Source organism: Gracilinanus agilis, chromosome 4 (assembly GCF_016433145.1).
Source record: "Gracilinanus agilis isolate LMUSP501 chromosome 4, AgileGrace, whole genome shotgun sequence".
In the NCBI taxonomy this organism is placed as follows: Eukaryota; Metazoa; Chordata; class Mammalia; order Didelphimorphia; family Didelphidae; genus Gracilinanus; species Gracilinanus agilis.
In genome coordinates this window covers 169,266,244-169,278,708 of record NC_058133.1, presented here as the reverse complement: position 1 = coordinate 169,278,708, position 12,465 = coordinate 169,266,244, and the positions used below count along the sequence as shown (strand labels likewise).

The 12,465-nt window shown below is 43.4% G+C and overlaps 1 protein-coding gene across 14 annotated transcripts in view; it reads right to left on the bottom strand.

Annotated features, from left to right (window-relative positions):
* TPM3 (tropomyosin 3) overlaps positions 1-12,130 on the bottom strand; it is a 28,165-nt gene extending 16,035 nt beyond the window's left edge. For 6 of the 14 annotated variants that reach the window (XM_044674659.1, XM_044674658.1, XM_044674661.1 and 3 more), the window contains exons 1-2: positions 11,967-12,130; positions 11,228-11,353 (exon numbers count right to left, since the gene is read on the bottom strand). In XM_044674659.1, coding sequence (XP_044530594.1) covers positions 11,228-11,353; positions 11,967-12,083 — 243 coding nt within the window. In that variant the 5' untranslated portion in view covers positions 12,084-12,130. Of the gene's footprint in view, positions 1-4,735; positions 4,938-11,227; positions 11,354-11,966 lie in introns of those variants that run through there. The other 8 variants (XM_044674664.1, XM_044674667.1, XM_044674669.1 and 5 more) reach the window with 7 other exon arrangements.
* Positions 12,131-12,465: the final 335 nt, after the last annotated feature.

Here is a 12,465-nt window from a genome sequence, read left to right as displayed (position 1 = left end):
TATAAGAATTTAATCTCCCCTGCACACCATTTAATTCAGATGCTTATCCAAGCACCTTGTAAACATGATCTCCCTTCAGCAGCCCAGCTGGCTAAGATTGTGCCTGAATACAGCTGTCCTGATTTTCTCTCCCCTTACTCCCCACCCCACCCCCTCACCTTTCTGGGTGGGTGGGGTAAGGAGACAGCTCAGCCAAATACAATCATGCTAAGAATCAGTTCCTTTGGAATCCAAAACACACCAAAAATAGGAGGCCTAGAGGAAACCAGGTGGGGAAGGCTGCAATGCTAATGTGATATGCCAATCAAGCAAGAGGTTTATTTCCTGGGGGGTGGAAAGTATTACAAGAATTTTAAATTGACCATATTTAGCCTGTGGGTTACAAACTATATGATCAAGAATTTAGTTTGCTTAAATAAACTGAAGGAAAACCCATTTTACTCAACCAAACCATTCAAAAACACTACACACACACATACACACATCCCTCCAAGGAAGAAATTATCTCCCAGGAAGCATATTTCTCTTGGAGGACCCTGCAAGGCCTGGACTGGACAAAGTATAAGAAGCCAGGCTTATAGTAGAGGGTTTGTGAAACACTCCCAACATAATTACTGTTTTCTAGAGAACAAGAGATTCAAAACCAAGAACTGAACTCAATATTGGGGACAGCTGGGGAGAGCATCAGGCTCTTCGTTAGATGGAAAGAAGGTTCCTCTCATTCTGCAGCAGGAAAAATCAATCTACGGAGGTGGAGTGGTATATAGGTTTCCATGACAACAAACTAGCTTGGGCGGTTTCTCTCACAAACCAGCATTTACAATAGCATTCTTTGCAAGGTTGCAGAGGGAGGAGAAAACAGTGATGCCTACATATGACAAGGTGGGCAGAATCCAAGCTAGAAAATATCCTCAGGAATATCTTCAGGGACAACTCCAATCCCTTCACCTTAGGGCAGTTGTTCTTCTAAAAATGAGCTACTGAATCAGTGTTTTGAGATTAGGAATACTCTGCTTTTTCAATCAGACCAGGCAACCTAAGAAAGGAGGGAAAGAGTGCTGAAAGACTGATGCAGATTGACTGTCCAATTACTTGGTTCAAGTTCTCCAACTTTATCACTGACTTAGTTTGTACACCCCTGGGGACAGTCACTTCTCTTCTCTTGGCTTTAATTTCCCCATCCATAAAAAGAGGAAAACAGATTTTTAAGGTTCTAGTTTAAACCTTCGTACTTTTAAAATGTCATAATTTTTATTATTTCAGATCAAGAAGAGAAATCCACTGAGCTGAACCAACTACCTCTCCTGGAGATAATATGGTAGGGGGAGAGAGTATTAGGTATAAAAACTCCTGCATCCAGTGGAATAGAAAATACTGGATATATAGCCACTGGAGATATACAGAAAGGGGCTCTTCTATCTTAATTCTTAGCACAGTGCCTGACACATATTGGGTGTTTAATAAATGCTTGTTTCTTTCCCTTCTACCCCCAGATAGGAATTTGATCTTTTGGACTTGGTGACCCCACCCCACCACTGATACCCCACTCCTCCCTTAGTCCAGTTAATTATTCCCTATCCACTAAACCTAAACCCCCCAAGTAGAGGTCCATGTGGTTGCACTTCTAAAATAACTGTCACCAGTCCTAGTAACTGAACCCAAGTCATTTTACATCCTTTGAATTTTTCACAATGTATCACCACCAAAATCAGCTCCAAGCACACTAGAGTCCACTTAGTCCTTAAGCCAAGAGATTGCTGGAGCAACTGATGCTCCAAAAGTTGGGATAAGAGCAAGGAGGGAAATTAATCCACACCTGCTACTCTAGGTTCTCTCTTTTTAGAGAAAACTTGCCAACATTCAAAAGGAAAGAATAACAGAAGAGTTATGCAGGATCCCCAAGTAAGGGTCCAGTTCATCGTGTTCATATTTATCTAACAGGGGAGATATGGTGCCCTTGAGGAAATTTAAGTTTCCATTTTAAAAGGGATGGCAGGGAAGTACTAGGCTCCAGTGTAAACAAAGGTGGAGACAAGGCTAAGGCATTCAGAGCAAAGGGCTCTTGGCTCCTCCCCAAAGTGTATGTGTGAGTTTTGGTGTTTGGGGCGAGGATTTGAGCCAAAAAAGGTCAGAGCTATGTCTGGGCTCAGGAGGCTCCAGAGAATCTGCCATAAAATATGGTCTTAACCTCCTCCTTCCCCCAATCCCATGAAGTTCTGGAATTGGAGGTGAAGGCTAGCCTCTGACAAGTGTTGTTGGGAGTCCATTCACTAGCTTTTAACAGAACTCATCTAGGAAGGCAGCCAAATATCAACAAAACTCCCCAAAACCTAAGAGGGTAGGCACAGGGACAAAACACAAAAGGATAGCTGAGATTTCACATATTATTACCTTGTTTCCTTTAAGGCTGTAATGCAATGTTAAATGAAAAATTGAAAATGTTATTACCAGGTTGCCTTCATTATGAATGTCAATCACCAATGATCCTGAGATCACATCACTAAACTGCTTTCTCCGCTCTACCCAACCTAACTAGAGGATGGCTCTAGGATAGTTGACAAAAATGAACAACCAAAAACAAAGGGGAAAAAAAGGAAAACTTAAATGACAATTCCCAGTAACACACTTGAGTGTGCTATGCAGGAGAAAGGGAGGGGGAGAAGTCAGCCTACAAATCCATACTCCAGGATGTTCTAGAAAAGGTGCAAGAAAGTAATTATTGGATTCCCCTGAGCTGGAGAGGGGGAAGACTCTCATTACACAGAGACATTAGCCTACTTCCCCTTTTTGAAGACTTCCTCACTAGTCCTCAGGGTAATAAATCGGGTTTGGCAGGCTCCCCTTGATTGAGAAGCATTAATCTACAGCTACTCCCTAAGCACCCCAAGACTCCAAGGTTAGTCCTGAATTGAGTTAAAAAAAAAAAAAAAAAAAGGAGGTAGGTCAAAGCTGCTCAACTTATTCAGAGACCAGTCATGAAGAACAATAATACTTTTCATCAGTCTCCATTGAAGATCTTCTCCCATGATATGGAATTCATTTATAAAGAGGCTCAAACACATGGTGGGTTAGGAGGGCCCTACCAGCCATTCATTTAAGGGTAGAATTATCAAATAAAGGGAGAAAAAGTGGAAGACTTCCCTTCAAAGTTGAATACCATCTTGCCACAGCTCAAGAGTACTTATTTGAATTTATTAATAAGGTTATGGTACCTATTAGGAGGGGAAGGGATTCAGATTTTTGCTAAGTACACAGTTCAACTGTCCAGCCCCACCATCAACATTCCTATCCCAACTAGCTCCTTTCTTTAACTCTTACCTCCCAAACCCAAAAGCTCAGGGTTGGGGAGACCCTAAACCAGGAACCAGAAGAAAGCTGACCTTGACTTGACTAAGAGGAACTAACTAAAAGCACTAACAAAACATGGTTTTTCTCTCTGGGTACATATTCCATCAAATATTAAAACCATTAAGCCAATCAGTCCCTCTCTAACTGCCTGTATTATTCTCCACAAGACACCAGTACATCTTTTTTTCTTCAATATTCAGAGCCAGATATCCCAAAATTGTATTATACTCCAGTTAGCCTGTCTTGCAAGTTGCTTTCTCTCATCACTTCTAAGTAGAAAGCACTTTCATAAATATCTTACCAATAGTCATCATAAAATATTCCAAATTATAGTTGGAGATTTCAAGGGCCCAAACCACACTGTAGAAGTACCAAGGGAAGAAAAGATTCCAAAGTAGACTCGGAAGTCATGTCACTAGTAGTTCATCAGACCTCATGCCAACAGAATTTCTAGCAGAAGCTAGAAACCTATCTGATGCCCCTCTGCATACACATACTTGCTTATCAGTTCAGTATGGAGGAAGTGCTCTTAACAGGTTCTGCGTGCAGAGATCTTGCTTCAACAAAGACTTGACATTAGCAGAGGTTTCTGTCTTCCAAGCTAAGCAAGCTCCCACAATGACAATCAACAAAAGAAAGGAGGTTGAACCTCCAGTTCCCCTCCTGCCTCCCTCTTGGCTAGTAGATTAGTCCCCGGTAAGGAAAAGAGGCAGGGGGCGGGGCTGGGGGAAAAGGACCGCAGGAGAAAGGATGGGAGGCGTTGCAAGCCCCATCCTCTGGGCGGGGAGGAGGGGGGTACCGCATTTCCTCTCAACCGAATTGCTGCCTCATTTCCTGAGCAGGCAAAGGGAGCGGAAAGGCTGCCAGCGGCCCCAGTTGGGGGCTTTCCTGTCGCCCTTCGCCCCGTCACCCCGGGACCCAGCCCGGCGGGTTCAGCCCTGCCCCCCCCACCGCGGGGAAACCGCTTCGGGGCTTTGCTTACCAGCCCACAAGGTCCCCTCGCAAGCAAAGGAAGGGGGAGAGCAGAAAAGCCCCTCCCCCGACCGCGCCCCAGCTCCTCGGGAATGAATGAATGAGCCTGGACCGAAGTGGGGAGGGGAGAAGCCACACCCCGGGCCCCCACCCACCCAGCGGTCGTGCACCCCTCCCGGGGCTTCGGAGATGGAGGACTCCTACTCAGGCGGCCCCGTCTGTCCACTCTTGGGACCAAGTTCACCACCCTTCGTCGACCTGATCCAGTCTAATTATTAGTCCCCCAAAAGTCGGATGCCCATCTCTTAAGTAGCCGGCCTCCTCTGGTCTTGGCATATCGACGTTCAAAGTCCAGGGTCCCAGATCCCTCCAGTCCCCTCGCCCGGCCCCGCCCCGGCCAGGCCTGTCTGGGTACCTGTTCCCGGGCCCGCTTCTCCCCCTCCACCTCCCGCTGGAGACGCTCGGCCCTCTCCTCGGCGTCATCGGCCTGCTGCTGCAGAACCTGAATCTTGCGCTTCACCGCCTCGATGGTGGTGATACCAGCCATGGTGCCCGCCCCGTTCCGGCTCCCGCTCCGGCTGCTACCTCCTCCGCTCGGTGCTGCTGCCGCTTCTCAGCCCTACTTCCGCCTGCTCCGCCCTGAAATACCGGAACTCGCCCACTCCGTCCGGATGTGACGACGGCCCCGCTCCCCTTCTCCCCTCCCTCCGCCAACCGGGCGGGAAGGCAGCGGGGCTGGGAGGGAGACGGGTGGGGGAGCGAGGGGCGGGGCTTGTGTGTAGACCCCGAAGACTGACTAGCTGACTGACTGCCCCCTTGACCCCTCCCCCCCGCCTCCCATGCTGTGAGCGGGAGGGGGCCGCTACCATGGTAACCGGAAGGCGCAGCCGGGTCGGAGCCTCTCGGGCCTGGCCCGCTTCCCACAATGGCCGGCCCCGCCACGCGCAGGGCTCTGAACCTCCCGTGACGCTCCACAAAGCTGGACCCCTCCCAGCCAACTCGCCACCCGGGCGCTCTTTGACCCTAACTGAATCCTAACAAAAGGAGTCATCCTCTCCCTCCACCTCCAGAGAGAGCCGCCGATCAGCTCTCCGAGTGTCCCAGCCGGACCCTGCCCCTGTCCCTGCCCCTTCCCCTTCCCCTGCCCCTTCCCCTTCCCCTTCCCCTGCCATGGTCCTGGGCAGCAGCTGACCGACCATGGGGCAGCTCAGGCCGGGAGGAACCAAACTGCCACGAGGGAGAGCCCCCGAAGCCTCAGGTATCCCGAGAGATGATCGGATCAGCAAAGGAGAACTTGCTTACGTGTGTGAGAAGCGCTTTGTAAACCCTAAAGTGCCATAGAAATGTTATCACCTTCTCCGAACCACTTATAAAGATACAGATTGGAAGCGGGGTTACTTACTCCGGATATTTGTCCTTATTGTTAATGTTATTGTTAACGTTCATGTCTCTACATAGAGCACAGGGGTGTGGGGGTGGGGTGTGTGAGAAAATAGGAGTTGTTCCCATAGACTGGCCTGCCCGCCACCCTACCCGTTCCCGCTCTCCCTGTCCTGGAAGAAGAGGAAGGTTCCTCACTGCTTTCAGAGGGGAGCCCTACACATGCTGTGGCTTTCCGAAGGACCCGGGGATGGCATGAATGGACAAACAACTTTTCCTGGAGGTTGAGCCTAACTAATCAAGGGGGTGGTTTCTGTATTTCAGTAACTCCCACTGCATTAAGTACCACATTCACTAACAACTTCACTACTACCTTAGTTTCCAGTTACATTGGTAGACATGTTTAAAAGATTGAAACAGACTCACATGGCCACCTGTGGTAGGATTCTGAAAGACACTAGAGCAAAGAAAAACAAGAATCAGGGAAATTTTATGAGCTCCCCCTTTTGATGACATGAGATAGTGATTATTCTTTAGTTGCCTTAGCTTTGTTTTCTTGCCATTTTGGGTGTTCAAAGACCTACCAATAAAAGGATATTTTAAGCCAAAAAAAAAAAATCTAGCCTGAACTTCAAACTAGCCTTTTAGTTTTGGTCCACATGAGAGCCCTTTCATAGGCACTATCTAATTCTAGTTAAACATCCTAGATAGTTCTAAGAAACTGAAGGAAGACTAGCTAAATTGTCCCCTCTTTCTGTTTTTCTTTTCCTACTTACTAACAGTTCAAAATTCTCACTCAGAAGCAGTAAGGTTTTTGGACCTTTGCTTGTCTTAGTAAGTTAAAGTGGAACAAATACAGAGAATGTAGAAGTCCTACTCACTGAGGATGGCAGAAGACATGATACATACCTGTTTCTTCAAGTACCAAGTTCTTGGTGTGTCACAATAAAGATTTCTCAAGAGGCCTTTCCTGCAAGTGGAACTTTTCCAGAAGACAGTTGGATATTTGCCCAGCCTCCTAAGTGGTAGCCTGTCCTTTTATATTTCTTCCAAGGCAGAGATAGAGCAACAGATTCAGTAGTGATCTGAATTACAGGAAATCCTAACTAGTCCTGGGAATTGTCTGTTCTATATCACTTGTGTCCTTGGCCCACTGCATCCTTGGAAGCAGATAATGAAAGAATTTTACATCATTTTTGGTTTGTGGATGAAAGCTTCAATTTGTTTTATGGTTTATGAGTAAATTTCTTATTTTGTATGTATTTTTTGGTTATGCTACATTTGTAATTATTTATAAATTGAGTGACAGTCAGCAGGGGGCACTATTATGCTATTTTTTAAAAACCTCTCTTCCCAAGGCCAAGACAAATCCAAAAAACCTTTCCCATCATGCACAAACTAGGGGTGAGTTGAGATGTCTCTGATATCTCTTTAGGACCACTACATTCTTTAGGTTGGTATATTTGAACAGATAATCTCCACATAATTCTGAAGAACAGGTGAATTGGCTCCTTAAAGCCCTTAAAATTATGATGGTTGGGAAGCAAGAGAGTCATGTGCTATTGTTTTCCTGGAGACCAATAGTAGTACATTGGCAGATACTAGTATTGGCCCAGAATCTCTCCCAGTCCCTCAATTTTCCCTCCTTATTCTTTACTCCCTAAAAGGACAGTGCTATAACATTTTGTCCTAAACCATGTTCCCTTTTTACACATTTTCACTAAAAAACTACTGTTTCTATCTTGAATACAAAGAGCCTAGTCAACATATAAAGTTTGATACTGATTTTTCCAAACCTCTACTCTTTGTCAAAAGAGTGCCTGAAAAATCCCACTTTCCCCAGCAAGGCTTTCCAGTATAACTAAAACCCGATATTATTTAAACATACTATTCCTATAAAAGTTTCCTGCTTCCCTCACTTTCCCTATCACAACTTCTATCTCAACAACTCTTTGCCTTCTGATCAGACCTAGCCATTTTCATTATTGTTAAACCATATTCTTTGATCTTTGCCTATTCATTTTTTCTCTGGTCTTTATGTAATTCCCTAGAGAGCAGGGATTAAGTTCTAAATTCCTTTGTATAGGATCTAATACACTTCTCCCAAAAAACTCAGAAAAAAAGATTATATTGATGATGTTAAGTCATAGGATCACAGATCTAGAACTGAAAAGGACCTTAGAAGATCACCTTCATTTTACAGATGACAAAACTCAGGCCTAGAAAAGTTAAATGACCAAAGTCACATAGGGCCCAATCTGGGATCAAATTCTCAAGTGCTGGAATTCAAAGTTCAACAATTTTTCCACTGGGCTATGCTGCCTGCCATGAAGATTTGACCACACAACCTATTTCCTCTTACTCAATCTCTCTCACCTCTCCCCATTACCAATAACTCTTTATCATCACAAAAGCCAAACCTCTTCTCCACCTCCCTCTCACTCCTTAGGTTGCAAGATGCCTTTTCCCTTAGGTGCAGGCCAATTGTAGACTCTCCTATTTTGCATCTAACCTACTTCTCTTTCACTTGACCTTTCTGGCTTTCAGTTTCTTTTATCTGTAAAATGAGAAGATTGGACTTGATCATCTGTAAGGTCTCTTACAGTTCCAAATCTGTGATCCTTCCTCTCCTGTTTCTTAGGTCCTTATCTCTAAGAATGCTTGTTGGGAAGAGATAGAGGCTAAGGTATGTCTGGATTACAATTCAGTCATGTTCGACTTGATCACAGAGAGAGGCTATGTATTATAGCAGAAAGAATATTAACCTTAAAACTGGGAGTTCTAGCTTCCATTCAATGGTTCGGTCACCTTAATCTAGCAATTAAACTTCTCTAAGTCTTAGTTTTCTAGTGTCTAAAATGAAGAAAATGCTTTTCCTACTCCACAGAGTTGTTATAAGGGTATAAGGGTTAAAAATTAAAGGTTGGACTAAAATTATGAGAAATGTGGTCACCAAAATTAATTACTCAAGTCAAGAATGACTTTATTTTAAATCCTACAAGGGTCAACAAATACTGTAATGTAGAATGGAGTTATTACATTATAGAACCAGGAATTATTATTTATATAACTTTTCATTAGTTGGATCAATATAGAGAGGTTTATTTGTGAGGTGGTGATGAGACTCATGAGACTGTATAGAGTGCTTTATAAACTTTAAAGAGCTATATGAAATGAGTTCTGATGATGATAATACCTTATAGGCCAGTGGGTTGCAGTTTATGTATATGTATATATATATATATATATATATAAAACCTAATGGAGAACAATTCATTTCTTAGAAATGTTCCTAACTTCCCTTTGTAAGACTAATAGCTTGAATATCTGTGCCCCACTCTGCAAATCTCAGATTACATGTATTTACTCTTCCCAAAATATACAATCCTAATAACCTTGCCACCAAGCCTGCTATTCCTGCTATGAATCTCTAAAAGACCAGATTTCTTCCATAATAGTTATTACCTGAAAAGATTTGGTTTTCTGTGGTCCCCAAAACCTTACTAACCTGTTAATAACTCATCAATCCCTAATCCCTTCCTTTCTACATACAAGGTCTGTAGAAACCTGATCAAAATTTCCCCAGAATTGCCCAAGATAGAACAGCATGCAAGAAAAATTGATGGTTTGCCCAGAGAGTCATTATAACATAGTCATTAGTTTTTTAATCTTTTTAAAAAGGGAGTGAATAGAAGTGGCCCCAGCTCTTAGAAACTAACTGCTCTGTGGCCTGTATCCTGGAGTTGTATTCCTTTTGGAGGTGAGTTTAGGCTTGATTACAGGAAAAACATTTTCTGACATTTAGAACTGTTCCAAAGTAGAATGGACTATCTTGAGAGGTAGTGACCTTTCTCCTTGGAGGCCTTAGAGGCATGCTCTGGAGCGTGGATTCTTTTCAAATATGGGTTGGATATGATACCTACCACGCTCCACTCCAAGTCTTAGTTTCTATAATTCTGTGCAGTTTTTTTCTTTGAAGGGTTTACCATCTAGATATCATCAATTAGATGATAAAATTCTAGGAAACTCCAGATTATACATACTTTGCAATGTCAATACTCCCAGTGGTTGGTCTACTCTGTATTTTTCCTCTGGTCCAATTTTCCCCTTAATCATAGAATGTTTGATAATGTGAAAAAGAGAAGAGAGGGATTAGAACCAACTCTAAAGAGGAGGTGAATGTTTGAAGTATTTGAATTAGAGTAAGACTACTTTTAGTTACACTTCAAAGCCAAATAGATATGATTTGGACATTATCCTTTTTTAAACAAAACAAAACATTATCCATGTACCTTCTATCTTTTGGTATTACAGAATCACAGAATTTGAGAGTTGGATAGGACATCGGTGGTTATCTAGACCAATCCATCACAAAAAGAATATGGATGATTGAAAATTGACGGCATATCTCATTCAAACTGAGGAACTTGAATACATTTCTTATCCTGCTTTTCTTGCAAAGGCTTCAAATGGCTTCCCCATCTATTGGCCTCAAAAGACTTTTCTCATTTGTGGTGAGAATAACCTTAGAAATGGGGGATTGGAGGAAACCAGTTGGTTGTCAGATAATGTCAAGAGGGAAAAGATTAAACAGGTTTGGAGAAATTTAGTATTTTGCTAGAGGTTATATAGCAGGATCACTGAAGTAACACTTGTATGTTACTTTTGTGTCCTACCTAGATTTCTCCCTTGGTCCCTGCTATATTATTTTCTTTGGATATTACCCGTGTTTCTTCTAGGTACTGCCCCCAGTGGCATCTTAGTGACATAAGCACAGATGCCCTAATTGTCCAGGGTATAATAAGCCTATGCCGGACAGGGGTAATATGACCTATTTCTTTGTTCCAGTGTGAAACCCAAGCTGGGTTTAGTTGGTAGGAAGATGAGAAATGTCCTATTAATACACATCTGCATGCCAGACCCTCATCACAAAAGCCAGGAGCTTAGGGTATGAGGACAGAAGGTGGTGAAATGAGTCATGTCAGATGGGTTTTGAGTTCCCTCCCTCTACAGAACCCTTCCTTTGTGGGGGAGGGAGTGGCCTCCTGGAAGGTATGAGGATCAACTAATGGAACTGGATGGTCCAAGAGATAGGCACCTTATCCTAGAAAGAAAATAAGATCAAGTAGAATATAAAGGCAGTCCTGAGGTAGAAAAAGGTGAAGCCCAATTAGGGCTTGGAAGTTCTGTAACAATCTGTTACCTACTCTAGAGGAGGGCTAAGAAAATAGATGGGTTGATGAACAGACAATAAAATGGAAAAGTCTTGACCAAGGTAGCACTGTGAGAAAGAAAATATATGCCTATGTAACTCATTACATGGTTTTACTCATATGTGAGTTCACAAGTATGTTTTTAAGTATGAATTTGTGAGTATTTTTGAGAATTTGTGAACACAAAAATACTATTTATATTTAGTGTGCTCACAAGTTTTCATAGGTTGTAGGTTTCAGTACATAATATAGTTGATCATGTATGTTTGTGCAAGTCCTATTCCCACCCCCTGCCCAATCTACCTAATACATACATCTGCTGCCTTCTTCTCAGCTAGTTCCAGCTTCTCCTGGGCATCCTTCAGGGCCTCTGAATACTTGTCCAGTTCGTCCTCTGTTCCCTTCAACTTCTTCTGCATAGCTGCCAGCTCATCTTCCAACTGTGAGAGATCCCAAAAAGTAATCCATAAACCAGAATTATAGTCTGATTTGTTCCTGGATTCCTAGATCCTTGTCCAACCTCTGTCTTAGCAGCCTCAGGGAAATGCCTCCATCAATTAGTTCCCCGTTCTTTGTCCTTCCCATAGGGCCTCCTATAGCCCAATACCTGAGATGTTTAATCTCCCCTGAGTTTTTTATTTCAGAGACTTGATGGCTAAAGAAGCCCAGGTATTCACAGGGCATTGAGGTACTGTATTCTATCCCAGTCTCCAGGGTCAGATGAATTCTTTAGGAAAGTGATAGTACCTGACACATAGGAGGCACTACATAATTGCTACTATTGTACCACTATTCTCATTATTATTATTAATGGATAAACAGAGGCTCAGAAAGTTTCAGTGACTGGTTTATCTAGTTCAAGGTCATAGGCAGACAAAGCAAACTACACAGATATCCTTCTTTTGGGAACTGGCCAGTATTGCCCCCAATAGGACTGTTTCTCCCTGAAAGTCATTTGTCCTTTCTGCCTGTTACTTTCCTTTCTTATTCACTTTCTCCCTAGAGCCCTCCCTCAGCCCCATGTAGATATTAAAAATAAATTCCAGCCCATACCTGCTTGCTTCGATCCTCTGCCTGTTTCTGTTCAGCCTCCGCCTGCTCTGCCCGGTCCAAGGCATTCTCCTTGTCCAACTTCAGCATTTGCATCTTTTTCTTGATGGCCTCCATCATTGGGATTAGTTATGAGTGGTAGGGACTGGAACAAGTGTTGAGGGGCTTCTGCCTGTGTTACTGGCCATCCCTAGAACTGAGCTTTTATCTTGAGGACTCTAGCTCCACCCCTCCATCCCAATATGGCCCTGTTCAATCCCCCACATCCCTAAAATTGACCTCCTATGGGGAGGAAGACACTGATGAACTGACATCACTTAGAGAAATTTGGAAACAGCTGAAGGCTAGATTTAGACAATAGAAAGTGGGGGAGGGATACTTCTATCAACATGAATTTTTTTTCGTACTCTTTCAGTTGGGAAACCTAATAAGGGTTAAGAAAAAAGTAGAATGCTCTGAAAGAGAGAGAAAGACATAGATTTCAGGGACCTAGAAGGTCCTA